At 39.1% G+C, this 17,785-nt stretch overlaps 1 protein-coding gene across 1 annotated transcript in view; it reads left to right on the forward strand.

Moving 5' to 3' along the window:
- LOC149321933 (5-hydroxytryptamine receptor 4-like) overlaps positions 1–17,785 on the forward strand; it is a 298,644-nt gene that overhangs the window by 104,394 nt on the left and 176,465 nt on the right. The window contains exon 2 of the mRNA XM_089531601.1: positions 9,815–9,881. Coding sequence (XP_089387727.1) covers positions 9,871–9,881 — 11 coding nt within the window. The 5' untranslated portion in view covers positions 9,815–9,870. The remainder of the gene's footprint in view (positions 1–9,814; positions 9,882–17,785) is intronic.

Consider the following 17,785-nt stretch of genomic DNA (forward strand, 5'->3'; position numbering starts at 1 on the left):
GAAATTTCATTAGAATCATAAAATCATAGAGTTTGAAGAGACCCCAAGGGCCATCCAGTCCAATCCCCTGCTATGCAGGAACTCACAATCAAAGCACCACCGACAGATGGCCATTCAGCCTCTGTTTAAAGACCTCAAAAGAAGAAGACTCTACCACACTCCAAGTGTTCCACTGTCGAATAGGTCTTACTGTCAGGGGGTTCCTCCTAATGTTGTGGCGGAATCTCCTTTCCTGTAGCTTGTATCTATTGTTCCATGTCTCATTCTCTGGAAAACATACTGGCTCCATCCTCCACATGACATCCTTCCAACAGGGCTATCATATCACCTCTTAACCTTCTCTTCTCCAGGCTAAACAGCCTCAGCCTCCTAAGTCTTTCCTCATAGGGCATGGTTTCCAGACCCTTCACCATTGTGGTCACCCTCTTCTGGACATGCTCCTGCTTGTCAACATCCTTTTTGAATTGTGGTGCCTAGAACTAGACATAGTATTCCAGGTGAAATGTTCCTGCTGGAACATTGTGTGTGTGTATTTTCATGCTACTGTAGGGCTTGATTTAAAATAATATCAATGAACCTCTTAACTAACCTCCAAATCAGTGTGCTAAAACATTTACACAAGCCACCCTGAGTCCCAGTTTTGGGGGGAAGGTGGGTATGAATAGACAAAGATGAAGATGAAGATGATAGTGAAGAGGTGATGGTAATGGAGAAGGGGCAAGAGAAGGAGATGTAGTAGTACTAGTGGTGGTGGTGGTGGTTTTATATCAAGCAAATGTTCATGCCTAACAGTTATCATGGGAATGTTCAGTAATATGTGTAGCTTCCAAGAAATTTTATTGTGAATAAAATCCCAAAAATGGAGGCCCATTTGCTACATTGGAAGCTTGTCCCAGCCAATGTCCGCAGCAGGCATGGGGAATAGGTATCCAGATTGGGATAAAAGAGAACAGTTGGTAAAGCCCTCCTACTACCCACCATGATTTGTGGCTTTGATCAGGCTTCTGTGCCTGCAATGTACTTTCAAAATGCTAATGCTTTTTAATCTGATTTGGAACTCAATCTGTATAAATAATGACACTGAGCTAGAGGAATATATGGCTTGATCTGATATGACCAGCTTCATGAGTTGTAGGAGTACCATGTTCTGACATCAGACATCAGCCCCTTACATTCAGTAAACCAGGCCTTCCTGCCCAGCTGAAGTGTATAGACCAGCAGGAACATTTTTCACAACTGTGGGGGAGGCTCTGGTTGTGTGCCAAGGTTTATATGAGGGGATGTTTATTAAATACTGAGAACTTGTTGCTAAACAAATTGAGCACAGCAGAACACTCATCCATTCTACTTGATCAGACACAACAGGCCATCTTTATTATTTTTCTTCCTATTCAATTTTATCTTATGTGAATGAGAATCTGGAAGCCAATGTGCTCAGACAAAACCATTAGAGAATAATGGGATTTGCTTAACTAAGTTTGTTCAACAAACATGAATAAGTGATTGGGCAAAATTCCACCTAAGACACAAATGGAAAACCTTGTATTTTATATTGTCATTTTCTGTTTGAGACCAATGGTGATGTGTTTTAAAATCTAATTTACTTTTACCAGGTAATGTTAACTATGTTGTGCTGTATAACTAAATAGAAGCTGCAGAGGACACAACTACTTTTCATTGTTGCTGAAAAAATTCATAACAGTGTTATATCACATGGTATATAATTGGCTGTGCTTCTTTTACACAAGCCCATTCTCAGTGAGTATTTGTGGACAAATAACCCAATGTTCTCTTTGGTTGGCTGGTTGTTGAATTCTTCTCTGCTTACAGAACTTATATCCTGCTTTTATAGCCCCAAGAGGCCCACAAAGTGGCTTTAAAAGATTCTCAAAGTAAGATCATGCTCAAATCAAGTGCAGAAGGGAAATGGCACAGTGACCCTCCAATCCACAAGGATTATTCAGATAGCACTTCTTGACATTGTCCTTGGTGTTCCTTAATAGTTTTGTCAGGCAGTAGCTCCCATGGTGAGGCAAGAGAATAGGGCTGTAGCACAGGTGGGATTCACTCAATGCAGGACAGAGGCCATCCTCTGTTGTTGGCACTTGGTTGAATTTGGCTATTTGCAGGAAAAAAATTCCCCTTAATGTTCTAAAGCAAACATCCTATTATGAACAGCAACACAGATTTGGTAGAAAGCAAATCTAAAGGGCTTATATACCCAAAAGACACCAGATCCCATCTGATCTTATAAGAGATCAGAGAACAGAGTCAGCTCTGATTAGTACTTGAAATTAAAGCTTTATTTCAGAGGAAGGAACTAGCAAAACCACGTCTCAATACTCCTTGCCTAAGAAATTCTTGGAGGCACCATAGTCAACAGGCGACTTGAATGCATGTACAAACACAGTGCTAAAGGCTTCAGGGAAACCTGACGGGTGTCATACCAACAGGAATATAGTAGTATACAGATGTTTCAAAATCTGTAACATTGAACTCTCATTGAACTCTCTTAACATTGAACTCTCATTGGGGTGGGAATCATGATGTTGTTGCACTGTGGCTCCCAGCATTCCTCACCAGTGGCTAATCTCGCTAGGGCTGCTGGGATTTGCAGTTCAACATTGTCCAGAGAGCCACACACAGGAGTGTAGCTATCGGATGAGGGAAATGAGGGTGTTGTGCCCATAATGATTTTGTTTCCCCCATGATATTTTTCTTCAATCTCCAAATTTTCAGCATTTCAGTGATGTAAAACTTTAGCTGAGCATTTACAAATACAGTTTAGACATCCCCCCCTCCAAAAAAGGGGGGAGGGTCAAACAGAGTTACCAAGGGACTGCAAGCATAGCAAATATAAGAGTCCAAAGTGTGAATTATTTTTAGTTTCTTACTCTCTGCAATGTTAGAAATTTGAAGACTGAATGAAAATTTTATAGCCGTAGCACACTTCTTATGGGGCAGGGATCAGTGCTTTCATTTTGTCAGCCAGATCTATATCTCTGGCCACGCAGTCCATACCTCTGAACTAGGTCCCTGTCAAATACCAATGATATATCATCTTACAAACATTGTCTTTAAGATCAAAACTTAGTGAATATTTCAATCCCTTGGACCATATTTCCCCCATTGCTCCATTTATATAGAATGACCAGTATTCTGAGCCCACATTATCATACAGTGTGCCCATGCCAATCCCAGACGTGCCATCTGTGGATCTAAGCTTCTGTGGATTGCAAGCCCCAGTTTTTTCAATGGATGCGCGTGCACATGGATGGGTATACATGCACGCAAATGCATGCACGACCACGAGTGTGCATATACGCCCATTGAAAAGAATGGGACTTAAGGTCCTGCATTTTTTGCTATCTGTGGGGGGAGGGGAATCCAGAATGGGGAAAAAAAACCAAAATGTAAGGGACAGCTATACATTCTTTGACTTGTTCTTCTTCCATTTCCATTTTTCAACAGCAGTTTATATATTTTCCCGATGAAATGTTATTCATCAATACATAATTGAGACTCAAAATCATGTCAAAGCCAAGCCAAATAATTTTTTATCAATTTTAAATTGTTCATAGAATTTTATAGGATATTTTTAGGCAAGGAATACTCAGAGATGGTTTTGCCAGTTTATAAGGGTAACCCTTGGTGTGGAAAAACTGAATTTAAGTGTGGATGACCCCTCAGTGTTGATGAACTGAGAATGTGAAAAGGCTACCACCATTACGTAGTGATATGTTGCATTAACTGTTCAATAAATTATTATTAATATTATTATTTTCATTTATGCCCTGTTTTTCTTGCAATAATGAGACTCAAGGTGACCATCAACATATTTAAAAGGAATACATATTAAAAACTATACAAAAGCTTCAATAAAATTATGCATATAAAATTTATCTAAAAACAAACAATTTATGAAATTAAAAACATTATAAATAATGTAAAGTCCCTATATACTTCTTTAAAACAGCACCACACAAGATTAAAAGCCCAGCCCAGTCAGTTTCTGAAAACATGATGGGATAAAAATATTTTATTTTATTATTTATTGTTGACGGAAGGAAAGCAAGGATGGTGCTTATCCTGTCCTCCCTAGGGAGGGAGTTCCCAAGTCTGGGATTAGCCACTGAGAAGGTCCTTTCGCTTGTTCCAACCAGTTGAGCCTGAGAAGGGAGAAGGGTTTCTTCAGAAGATCTCAGAGCTCTAATGGACTCATAAAGGGAGATACAGTACTTTAAATAACCTGGACCCAAAGCTGTATAGTACTTTATAGGCCATCACCAGCACTTGCATTGTGCCCAAAAATGAATCAGCAGCCAGACGAGCAGTTCCAACAAAGCAATTGTATGCTTCCTGTAGCCAGGCCTAGTTGGCTCCATCTCTTTGAGCCAACTGAACATTCTGACCATTTTCCAATTTTTTAAAAGTGCAACCCCATTTACAAAGGGCCTAGACAGATGGGGAGAAAGGGGGGTGAGACACTGCCCCTTTCTCTCCTGGATGGAGACCGCGCCGACCAAATGGCGTGGCCTCAGTGAGACCCAAAAAGAACCCTCTCCTGGTGGATCCTTTTTAGACTTTGCGCAGGGTGTCATTGGCGCTCTCACATGCGCTGATGACATCCATGTGGCGCCCTGCTGTTTGGGGCCACACTGCTTGGATGTCATCATTGCGCACCACGTATGGATGAGTGTGTGCAACAATGGCGCCCAGACCTACAAACCCTAAAATTGGCCCCAGACCAGTGCAAAACGCCTGTCTGTATTGGGCCAAAGTTTGGAAAACTGTGATATGGAAATGCCTGCCCACACTCTTGTTCTGCAGGAAAAATTGATTTTTTTTAATGTGCAAAACATATTTAACGGTAGATGAGATTTTATAAAGCCCTACATGGCTTGGGCCCCAGTTACTTGAAGGACCGCATCTCCCCATACAATCCGCCCCGCACACTCAGAACATCTGGGAAGAATCTGTTGGAAATTCCATCTTCCAAATATGTCTCCACATTCCAGATGACCTTTTCAGTGGCGGCCCCACGGATTTTGAACAGTCTCCCCGAGGAGCTCTGTCTCATGACCCCCCTAGAAACATTTAAAAAGAGGCTTAAAACGTTTCTTTTTTGCCAAGCCTTCCCCCCGAAGAATGAAGTTGAGCGCTCTCGATGCCATCGATTCTCTGCCTTACCCTGTGAATGATTGTGTTTTATATAATTGTATTACTTGTTTTTATCTATTTTTATGAGATGTTTGCAATAGTTTTATAGTCTGTAAACCATTTTGATCTATGGAAAAACGGTATACAAATAACATTATTATTATTATTATTATTATTATTGATTTTAAATAAAAATAAAATGTAATTAACTTTGCAAAAAATTATGCTGTGTAAAGAATAATTGACTAAAAACCAACAGAAAATTAGGACAGAATTAACCCACTTTCCAAAATAACAGTCCAAGGGAATTTACAGCCTTCCAGCTCTTTTTTGATAACAGGTAAAATCTGTTTGTTTGTTTTTTTCTTCCTTTCAGAGAAAATGTCAGATTTAGATTATATAGATGCTCTCCCAGAAAGTGGAAATGGTGCTCTGCCCAGAAAGTGGTTGTCATGGATGGCTGGAGCCAGGATTGTACAGACTGGCTTTTTCAGTAAAAGACCATATACAATTCATGAGACCTGCACTCTTAACAGTGAACCAGAGGGACCTCCAATAGGATCAGGTTTGCTGAAAAGCAGTTACACTTCTTCGATTGCTTTCGATCCCATTCCCACAATAGATGGGGGATGTTGCTCTGATATTGTTACTATGTACATAGATATTATTTCAGCTTTTAATAAATGGTTGAACTAAATAAATATGACTGTTGATGTGATCTAGCATGTATGAGTAATTCTAATAAAAGCAGGTAGATTTGGGGAAATGAGCACCAGAAAAGTACAGAAATAGATTAGCCCTGTGAGTCACCGTGTAATCCAATCGTAGCAGTTACTGAATTGCTAACTGGTGAGTTAAAGTATCAACCTGTTGAAATGGTTTGAAAGTAGATGTAGAAATGTTTATTGATTAGCCCTAAGGCTATTTCAAAATAAAACAAAATAATACTAAAACAAGTAAAACACACTATAAAATCATATAGAAATTCTATAGCAATTAAAAAAGCACTAAAATGTAATAACACAGAATCTGAAATGTATATAGATTACCGTATGGATGTCATATAAATGTAAAATGATATAAGTACATTAGAAGTACAGTACCCAAAAATGAAACATAGTTATAAAACTGATTATAAAAATCTATACCACAGGTTCAAGATACAAAAATGGGTAAAAAGAATAAAAACAAATCTATTACAGCATTAAGATGATAATAATAAAATAATAAAATTGAACATGAAGCATCACACATCAGAATTCTTCATCACCTCTGCAATTTACCCCAATTGACCCCACATATCTAACACTCGACTGTATAGCTTCACGTAAAAACTGAGCTGTGATAACAGCTATTTTTGAATCTTGGCCACTCATGAAGTGAGAGATTCTGACATGGGTATCCCAAAACATTGTTCTTTTGATATAGGGACCAAGATACTGATCTCTTTTTTGTTGGGACATATCACACTTGAATAAAATATGAGCTAAATCCTCAATTTCTCGGTCTCCACAGATACAGATTCGCTGATTGTAAGCAATACCATTGAATCTTCCATATCTTACCATGGTGTCAAGATGGTCAAATCTAGCTCTGGTAAATGCCTCTCTCAGGTATTTTGGCATTTGTATTTTTAGATAATTTGCTCTTTGAAAAGAGTGTTTAAATTGGCTCAGCCATTTTAAATTACCTACGTTACTAAAGGAGGCTGTATCTTTTGGGGCTTCAATATCCAAGATTCTCTGTCTCTCACCCTTTTTTGCTTTGCCATTAATAACTGTGCAGGAATCAGGAAGACCACAACTCTTTATAAAGTTTGTTATTTGCATAAACCAAGAGGATTGAAGATGGGATTGTGACTGTTCTAAGAAACATAGTCTTGGTAATCTATCTGGCTCCATTTCATTAATTTTATTCCAGTAGTTAAACACTTTGATTTTGGCTTGCAAATGGATTGAATAAATTTCTAATTCAGCTCTAATAACAGCTGCAGATGTCCTTTATTTACACTCAATATACTTCTCAGATGTTGAGACTGTGCTAGTTCTACTGCTGAGATGGAATTTAGACCCCAAACTTCAGCCGCATATAGAAGCATAGGTGTAATCTTGGCTTTATATACGTTGATTGTTGGGGTTAGGGAACAAGAGTACTTGTGAGCTTTTAGTTTAAATATGAGATTCAAATGAGCCTTTGCTCTAAGTGAACTCTTTTAGTGATGACATGAGCAAGATCTGTTTTCTGAGAATGTTACACCAAGGTACGAGGCAGTCTTTACTTGATCTATTGGCTCACCCTCTAATTGCCATGTATGTCTCTGCGATCTTTTACCAAATACCATTATATTTCACTTAGATTTGTAAATATTTATGGAATTGTTCTGGCAATAACAACTCAGTCTTTTTAACAGTCTCCGCATACCTACTTGCAAGTATGATAACAATATCATGTCATCAGCATAAAGCAAGGTGTTACAAGGAGTATGTAGGACAGTAGGCATATGGACTGCAGAGCCTTTCATTGCAGATGGCAGGTCATTAATATATAAATTAAATAATAAGGGGGCTAATAAACACCATTGTCTTACCCCTTTGTATGTAACAATTTTATTTGTCATGGCCCCATTCAAACCAAATCTCACTCTCAAACTAGTACCTGTATAAAGGGCTTTGATTAATAACAACAATCACAATTAAATTTTAAGGTCAATTAGTTTGTTCCATAGAATTTCTCTATTCACTGTGTCAAATGCTGCGGAAAGATCTATGAAAGCAGCATATAGATGTTTTCCTTTGCTAGTATATTTGGCAATCATATGGTTTAGAATAAAGCAGTTGTCAATGGTAGATCGATTTTGTCTAAATCCAGCTTGTTCTTCTCTGAGTATCCTATTATCATTAACCCAGCTTTCTAGTTTGGTCAAAAGGAACCTCAAGTATATTTTGGCAACAATATCTATTAGGCTAATAGGCCTAATAGATTTGAAAGTGAAGATGGGGTTTTCAACTATATGGTGACGTCAAGGTTGATTGTTGTTAAGGAACAAGGGATACATTTTAATGTAGAACACAAAGATTTTAATCCCCCCCCCTCTGTGTGTGTGTGTGTGTGTGTGTGTGTGTGTGTATGTATGTATGTATCATGGGCCAATTTGGGAATCTGATAAAAGCTATGGATCTCTCCTAAGAAAAATGCATTGATTTCCTTTACATAGACAAATACAGAATGAGGAAATTGCAGTGAACACTTCAGAAGACAAATTTACCTTAAAATTTACCATGGCAGGAAATACTATAAATCAAATTTATTTTCTCCTAATTTTTGGATTCCCTGAAGCACATTAATAGATTCTTGGAGGTCAGTGGGGTCAAGCTTAGAAGAGGCTCTCATACTATGAACAATTCTTTCAGCCATGTAACTTGTATGAACAAGATGACATATAATAGCTGTTCATCTAATGCTATGGGCAGTTAGGATTATATAAAGAGCCAATAAGATGTGCTGGTTAAAGAGCTAAACTAGAATAGGCCATATCTATTGGTTGACCTTTGGTCTTGAGTTAATGCTCCTCTTTCTAATTTATCTTCACAGATTGGAGAACAAAATAGGGGAGGGAAAAAACATCTGATTTGTGAAGTCAAAGACTTTCATAGCTGGCATCCATAGTTTTTTTGTGGGTTTTTTTGGGCTATGTGGCCATGTTCTAGAAGAGTTTATTCCTGATGTTTCATCAGCATCTGTGGCTGGCATCTGAAGACGCCAGCCACAGATGCTGGCAAAACGTCAGGAATAAACTCTTCTAGAACATGGCTGCATAGTCCAAAAAAACCCACAAAAAAACCCCTAATATCTGATTTAATTTTTACATACTGTGAGGCAAGTGGATCAGTGCCTTTTCACAATTTAGATGGAATAATTTCTTATGTACTTGTAATTTGGAGGTTGTGAAGGTATAATGGGTGTCTGTTCCACAGAATCTCATAATTCTTTGGGGAACATTCTGTGTTTGCCTTATCTGTGTCTAACACTGCCTGACCTCTCAGGATGTTGTATTCATAAACAGCATGTGGTAGTATGGACTGCAAACCTACTTGTACCCCACCTTTACTGCTTACTTGGTAAATGCCTACTAACCTATAGATTATAGAATATTTTTTTTATATTTAGTTAGAGTTTTATGTCATATCTTCCCTCCAAAACAGGAGGACAGAATGGATTATAAATATCAGTCATATTCATATAATGTACACACACTGATTATTTTAGCAATATTGTGTCAATTTTTCTCTTTTTGTAATTGCTATGCTGTCTTTCCTGTCATTTGACTGGATGAAAAAGCTTACAGTGCATTTATTCCAGAAAGACACCTCCCCCCATGGCAATTTTGGGCCCCTTTCACTGTAGAAAGAAGCTGATTAACAATGGAAAGGTTGAACACAATGCCATTTATTATTTTGTTTTTTTTTAAGTTGGAAATTATTACTTTTCCTTATACCAAGGAAAGATGACACAGTCCTCAAGCCTTAGTAGCCATAGATTCAGTCATTCGTAATCACAGGTGCCGGTTCATTGAGAATTGCTTCTTGTACGATTTAAAAGTAAATTAGCTGAGATGCCTTAATATAATTGTCTTTTTTAACTGTTTCCAATTCAGGACCACGTCTCTCCTATGGATGCTGAACTCCCAGTTTTCCATGCCTGTTGCCTGTGATGGATGTGAGGTAGGAAATGTTGTACCATTTGAATTGGACAGAGGAACTCATTTGTCTGTTGAGTCCTAGCCACATTTTGCAAAGACTTTGGGATTCCCTCCCTCTGCTGTACCTGGAGTATGGGTGATTTGAAAATATTACTTCAGGAGTGGACTAAATTTCTCAGAATCCCACAGATAGCACTGCCACTGTCTATGCAGATGGAAACAGAAAGAGAGAGCTACTTTCTAGGAATGCTATTTGGTGACAACTAGGGATGCCATAACCCGGCGGCCCCTGGGACAATCCCGCTTTTGGGGGGCCCCTCCTGGTCCTGGTCCGGTTTGGGCCCCCACCCATGCATTGTTCCCGGTTCAGGGGCCCGCTCCTCCTGCAGCCATTGCCGCTGCTGCCAATGCGGCTGCTGCGGCGCCAACCCACCTCCTCCTCCTCTTCTTGGTGGGCAGCGCCAACCCATCTCCTCCTCCGGATCCGCCTTACTCCTCCTCCTCGGCGGCAGAAGCACTGCTGCCACCGCGTCAGGGCTTGCCCACCTGCGCGCAAGCGCATGGGGCTCCAAAACAGGACCTCGTCCCTTGCTTTGGCCAGCCAGCCATTGGCCAGCTGGCCAAAGAGGACGGGCTCCTCGGTGCGCGCCGCCCAGGCCTCAGCAGGGGCCAGCGGCAGTGCGCGCGCTTGCCCCGCTTCCCTCCACGCGCACATGCCTGCCCCACTTCCCTCCGCGCGCATGCGCCTGCTCCCCTTCCCTCTGCGCGCACGCGCCAGCCTGAGGAGAAGGAGAGGGGAGCAGGAGGAGGAGGAGGAAGGAGCCAGAGGAAGGGTGCCTTGAAGGGGCCAGGGCAGAATTGGGGCAGAGAAGGAGGAGGTGGAGGAGGAGGAGGAGGAAAGCTGAGTCAGTGGCCATTAGGTATGCCTTGGTTTTTTGGGGTTTTTAAATTATTTTTAAAAATATACAATACTTATTTAATTTTATTTTATTAATTTTTATTATTGCTTTTTATTTTTTATTATTAATTTTTATTATTGCTTGTTTTTATTTTATTTCATCAATTTTTATTATTGCTTGTTTTATTTTAGTTTATTAATTGTTATTATTGCTTGTTTTTATTTTATTTTATTAATTTTTTATTATTGCTTGTTTTATTTTATTTCATTAATTTTTATTATTGCTTGTTTTATTTTATTTCATTAATTTTTATTATTGCTTGTTTTTTATTTTATTACATTAATTTTTATTATTAAATATATACACCCCTGCCTTTTTTTTTTTCCCATTATTTTTTATTATTAAATATATGCAAGTGCATTTTCTGTGTATTTATGGCGCTTTGAATGCTAATAAGTCTGCCTTTCTTGGACAATTATAGTGATGATGATGGTGGTGGTGGTGATGGTGATATTGATATCAACAAGCCTCTGAGGCACGGCCAATGTAACTTGCTGTGATTTTTACAAACTCATGCGCAGTGAAGAAAAACCACAGTCCCTTGACCAAGTACACACTTCTGAGAAGTACAGTTGAAATGTCCTCCATTTTGATCATGCCTAAAAAACATGCATTTATACTAACATTTTAAAAAAACCCTCAATTTTTTTGCGCGTCCTCCATTTTTTAAAAACGTGTCCTACATTTGAAAATGTTGCCCTACATTTGTCCTACATTTGTCCCGGTTTGGAGATCCTGACTTATGGCAACCCTAGTGACAACCCAAGAGGCCTAAGTACAACTTTAAGACATGAAGCCATGCAAAGAAATCCCGATCCTTGCTGTAGAAAGCTCCTTATCCTGCTAAGGTCAGAGGCGTAGGATGCCATCATCATAGTTACAGTAAAATGGTGAGGCAGAAGTCACTGCTAGTCACTGCTAGCCTTGGTATCTGCTGGGGCTTGGTTACAGGAACCCCTCTCCTTGGACATCAAAATCTGTGGATGCTTAAATCCTGTTATATCTAATGACATAGTAAAATGGTCTTCTTTATAGAAAAGGGCAAAATCAAGGTTAGCTTTTTGGATTTTTTTAAAAAACCAAGCCATGAATGGTTAAATCATGTATGCAGAATCTGTGGATAGGGAGGCCTGACTGTATGCATGCCTGTTCTGCCCATTCAGTGCAGTTTCTGTTATTATAGGAATATGTTTCAACATGTTTGCTCATACAGATTCGCCTGTCTCTGCCACTACTAGATTTCCTAATGTCTTTTGTAATGAACCAATCCCAGCCAGGGGCTCAGGGTTGACTCAACTTGGCATCCTTCTGAGGTTGAAAAATGAGTACCCAGCTTATTGGGGGCAATTAGCTTATACATTATAAACCGCTTAGAGAGTGCTTAGGTGCACTGATAAGCAGTATAGAAATGTACATGCTATTGCTACTTGCTATTGCCAGTAATGTCCTGATCTGGCAGAGATATTTTTGATTAATCCTCTTCCATCCCACATTTCCAGCTGCTTTTTCAGTTTCTCACTCCTTCCCAAACCTTCCTGTTTTGCCCACAGGTTGTTTCAGTTACTTCAAATAGAATTCAAAGTGTAAAAACAACTTGCAATGAAATAATTTAGAAGAGGAGAGAGGACTCTTGCCTTCCTAGTAGACTCAGGCAAAGACAGACAATGGCAGCCTTTCTGAGCTATTCTTCCTCCTTAAATACTTTTGCCAACTTGATCACACTCTAATGTTACTTGGCCACATGTTTTCTATTGTTCATCTTTGAAATATTGGAGGGTATGTTGTAGTGTCAGAGACTACTGGCTCCTGTTCCACAAGTTAAAAGGCAAGGCTTAAGTTTTGGAGCTAGAAGGGAATAAAGGCATAGAATAAATAAGTACTGTAATCCCTTTGCACAAGTAAAGATGGAAGCTGTGGACAGATCTTTATCCTGTCAGCCTAAGCTACGGGTGAGCAACTGTCAAGTGTTAGGAAACCATATTAATCAAGCAGGAGATCTACTGCCAAAAATTCAATTTTTATTTCCAAATACTCTCTATATTATATGGGGACATTTTTGGCCCACCCTGACATTTTAGAACCAGAAATTACCCAGATGTCACTTCTGATTTTGAACACTGAGGACCACAAAAATGATCCTGAGGCCATATTTTGCCCACTTTTAAACAATAGGAAGAACACATCCTGCAATCGATATATAGATATCCTTCATACACTGGATTTTAATGAATAGGCTTGTTGGAAATCATTAGGGTTTACTTCAATTCAAATGTATTTGAAAACTGAGGGATGTCATAACAACCAGTACATTCTGAGGCATGGCACTATTTCCCAACCAAAGCACCAGATATCACTGTTCTTATACTTGTTCTTGTAGCACATGTGTTGGATTGGGTGTGTGTGTCTGTATCAGAGTAAGGTTTTCAGAGTCTCTCAATATAACCTTGGTAGAAATGTTTGAAAGAAGTATCAGATTCTCATGTGCAATAATATTTCATATACAGTATGTATATCTGTTGCCTCCAGATGTGTTGGACTACAGCTTTCATAACCCCCTTATAAGGGGTGATGGGAGTTGTAGTCCAGCTCATCTGGAGGACACTAGGTTGGGAAACACTGTTATGTAACATAACAGCATGCTACGTATATTTAAGGAACTCATTTCTTGGATATGAATCTTTAAAAGCTAAAACAGCCCCAAGACTTGCAGAAGTATTAAAAGAAACTTCAGATAGAATTTTGGGGGGGGGGGGGGCTGGGGGGGGGGGAACAGAGAATTCCAAGAGGGCAAAACATATCTCAATGAGAATGACTGAACATGCTCAGTAGGCACAGAATATTGACTGACGGAGGGCGTGGGATGGAATGGAGGATACTGGAAAGGGCGATAATGCTTTGACTGCTTAAGACAAATGGGAGCAACCATTTGAAATGCATTTAGGAACATTGCTGTGAAGCAAGTGTTGTTGCTAAATCTAAATCAGTAGTTCTCAAATGGTGGGGCAGGACCTCCTGGAGAGGTCATGAGAGTTGCTGGGAGGGGCAAGACTTGAAGGCCCTGATCACCCCTTCTTTTCCCAAACGTTTATGTATAAAACATGTATAAAATCTACATGTGCATTGAGTTAAATATTGAATTTACTTAAATAAAACTTCTATTTTGAACAATGTTGTTTCCTCACAAAATGTTAAAATATGAGTATACATGAAAGTGCAAATGAAAATATGCACACTAAATAAACAAATTATTTTTATTCAAAGGCTATGTCAAGTGTGCATGTGCAATGTCTGCATATAGATGTAAAGGGGGATCACAGAGTACCACTTTTTAAATGACTTTTTTTAAAAAAAAATCTAAATATACAGTACTGATGCTGAAAGAAAACTCCTTGAGAGAAAAATGCAGGAAAGAGAAATGGAAAAGAATAGAGAATTAGTTTAAATTCTATATTTATTTGTGAATTGCCACGAGCTTTTCAACAAAAGCTGTATAAATACAGTATTAATAGCTTTTTAGGCTTTTCATGAAGAATTGGTACAGGGGCATCCCTAGGGGTGTGCAGAGAATTCAGGGCATACCTAATGTGGACTGACACCACTGGTCCTCAGACATCTTCCCTTTGGTATATACGGGCTGTGTCATTCACCTGCATCCCTTTAACCACATGACATTATGTACCTGTAAATACATTTAGGCTATGTATATGATACTGTAATCTAAAGTTACAATTTTAATTTAATTTATGCCACAACTTTTGCCATTACATTCAGTGATATATGGGAAATATGATTTATGAGTAGCTTTAGTATAAAAAACATTACTAGGGATTCTATATAGGAGCTCGGATGGTGCAGTGGTTAAATGCCTGTACTGCATTTAAGGTTGTGAGTTCAGTAGTAGCCAGGGGCTCAAGGCTGACTCAGCTTGGCATCCTTCTGAGGTTGCTAAATGAGTACCCAGCTTGTTGAGGCAATTAGCTTACAGTTGTAAACTGCTTAGAGACTGCTTAGGTGGTATGAAATGGTGTATAAAGGAAGCTGCTATTGCTGTTATTGCTATTGCTACATGATGTGAGATGATGTGGTGAGATCAAAGAGGAGTGACACCATGAGTTACCTCGCCAGGTGACACCTTTCATTCTAGCCACTGAACTAGCATAAATTGAAAGCTGGATCAAGTTGAGCCATGCAGTTTATCTTGAGAAATACTCTCACTAGTTGTCTAAACAATCCAGACCAACTTTTTGGCTGGATGAGATTCACTTCCTTCACCAGAGTTTTTAGGAGACACTGTTCTTTTTAGCCCATAACTTTTGAGACATCCGAAACTGCAAGTGTATATTTAAGTTTCTCTAAAGTGTATGCCAGACAGCAAGACTATCTCTTGAGTATCTATGTATAACTTCTTGAGTGCTGTGGCAGAGTTCATATAAATGTAATTAATTATTTTTGCTTAACAGTTGATCTTACAGCATAGTGAAAATGTAAAATGAACAGCATGTATAACACTTAAATTTCATCCTGTGTAACTCTTAAAAATATAAACACCTATGGTTTGTCCAGTTGTCAAATATTAACAGAAGACATCAGTACAATGTTAACAATGTTTGAACAGTTACAGTTGGCTGGATTAAAACTTGTACTGTATACATTTGCCTTTCTTTAACTGAAAACCCTTGTAAATTTTTTTAGGGCAGTGTAAAGCATTTGAGAAATCAGCTTTTTGTATCTTAAACATATTCACAAAACACGACTTTAAAAAAGAGAATTAAAGCTATTTTTGGCTACTTTATACAGTATTTAATATCCTTCTAATACAAATCATGGAAGTTCTGATGACATTAAACGGGACAAAGGAAGAAAATAAATGAACCTATTTGATTGATTTTGTATAAAAAACAGTCAGTTTAATGTGCTTTTGTATTTATCACATCTGTGTGCATTTATGGCATTTTAGCATCCAGAGTGGATCTGTCTGCATGCAAATCAGACAGCTGGTTTAAAGAATGAGCAATTTAATACATGCCTCCATGTGATGCACGTGCAGAAATGAGTGACAGGTTTGATAATAGGATCTAGCGCACTTAGACCATAAAAATTAGATAGGATTTCAACCAGTGTTCAGTCAGTAAGATGCACAACATTGCCAGATGTAGTGAGAAGGCATTTTACTTGCATGCCACACTCTGCTGTGCTGTTTCCAGCCCTTCATTTTGCTGAACCCTAAACCTCTTCCTCCTAGGTGCAGTTTAGTTAAGCTGTGGATCAGCTAGTATTTCAAATACAGTAGAGAGTTTGCCCATACTGAGATGGGAGAGAGAAACAGAAAGCTTCTGCTAAGGTGAGGATATGTAAGATAGATTTAGCACTGTAGAAGGAGAATTAAGTAAGTAAAACATGCCATGATAGATTCCTTGGCCACTTTCCCACAGCCATTATGGCTATAGGTCATCATTCTACTTCTCTTACCACTCTTCTGTTTCCTTTTTAGATGAAAAACCTCCAAATAATTTGAAGCCAGATCTCCATGTTATGTTCAAAAAATTATTTTTTAAACAAAGAAATAAGCAAACTTTTCCCTTACCCAGTGAGCAATACTTCACTGTGGGGATAGAAATTTAACTGAACTAGTAATGTTTTACTTTGTGCTAGTTATTTTTCCTACACTATATTGTGTCCGAAGAAAGTCAAGGAAGAAAGTACAAAGGTAGGTTTACAGTTGAACATTAAGGAAACAAAAATAATAACCACATTATTTACATAAATTCAGAAGAGACAATGAAGACATTAAAATAGATAAAGATCGCCTCCTATACCTTGGCTCAGTCATTATTCAGAATAGAGACTGGAGTCAGGAAGGACAACTACGAATGAACTAGACATAATCCTGAAGTGTATAGAGATATAATTGAATAACGAAGTCTGCATTGTCCATGCTGTTCTATTTCCAGTTTCTGTGTATGGTTGTGAAAGCTGGATAGTGAGGGAGGCTGTTAGGAATAGAATCAACCTTGTAGCACCTTTGAGACTAATTGAAATAAGTTTTGTTTTATTTTATTTAGGGGACTTATATCCTGCCTTACTCCCAAAGTTGGTAGCAGAAGCTAATACATTGAAGAAGGCTGATAGGAAGATAATCAACCTCGTAGCACCTTTGAGACTAACTGAAAGATGTTTTGTTTTATTTTATTTTATTTTATTTTATTTAAGGGATTTCTATCACACCTTTCTCCCATACTTGGTAGCAGAATAGCAATAGCAATAGCAAGTACATTTCTATACTGCTTACCTGTGAACTAACACTCCCTAAGTGGTTTACAGTGTGTAAACCAATTGCCTTCAGCAAGCTGGGAACTCATTTTATTGACCTACAAAAGCATGGCAGGCTGAGTGCAACTTGGAGCCCTGCCTGGGATTAAATTCACGGCCTTGTGGCTGCAGTACTGGCATTTAACCACTGTGCCGCCAGGGCTCCCTGGTGGAAGCTTTTGTAGACATGGGCCTGAAACAGACAAGATAGAATGGCTTCTAGCTGCTTCGTAACAAGGGGGGGCATACTCATGATGCATGCCCCTGGAGTGGCTGGAAGCTGGCCTGAGGCCTCCCAAGGCAGCCCAGTGCCACTAGCAAAAGGAGCACAGAAAAAGTGCTCTTTGCTGGCAGCCCCTTTGGGACCATGGCAGCATCCTGCTTTAAGAGTGTGAGGTTACTGTGGTCCTGGGTATTCACCAAGCAATCATGGACAGAGCAGCCTTCGGCCACTTTTTTCTGCCTGCCCGCATGACCCCATGGTGTACTTCATCAGATGCAACTATTTGACCTGTACCAACAGCACTGTCAGTTCTTGTAGGAAAACTCAGCACTGGCAGCATGAATGGGATTGTCCCCCAGTTGTTGTTGTTGTAACTTCCAGATAGTTCTATTTTCTTTTTTCCAAGACACATTTGTCACCCTGGCTGCCACTGTA

The sequence above is a fragment of the Sceloporus occidentalis genome, unplaced genomic scaffold (assembly GCF_023333645.1).
Source record: "Sceloporus occidentalis isolate IW3139 unplaced genomic scaffold, rSceOcc1.0.p SCAF_1, whole genome shotgun sequence".
Classification (NCBI taxonomy): Eukaryota; Metazoa; Chordata; class Lepidosauria; order Squamata; family Phrynosomatidae; genus Sceloporus; species Sceloporus occidentalis.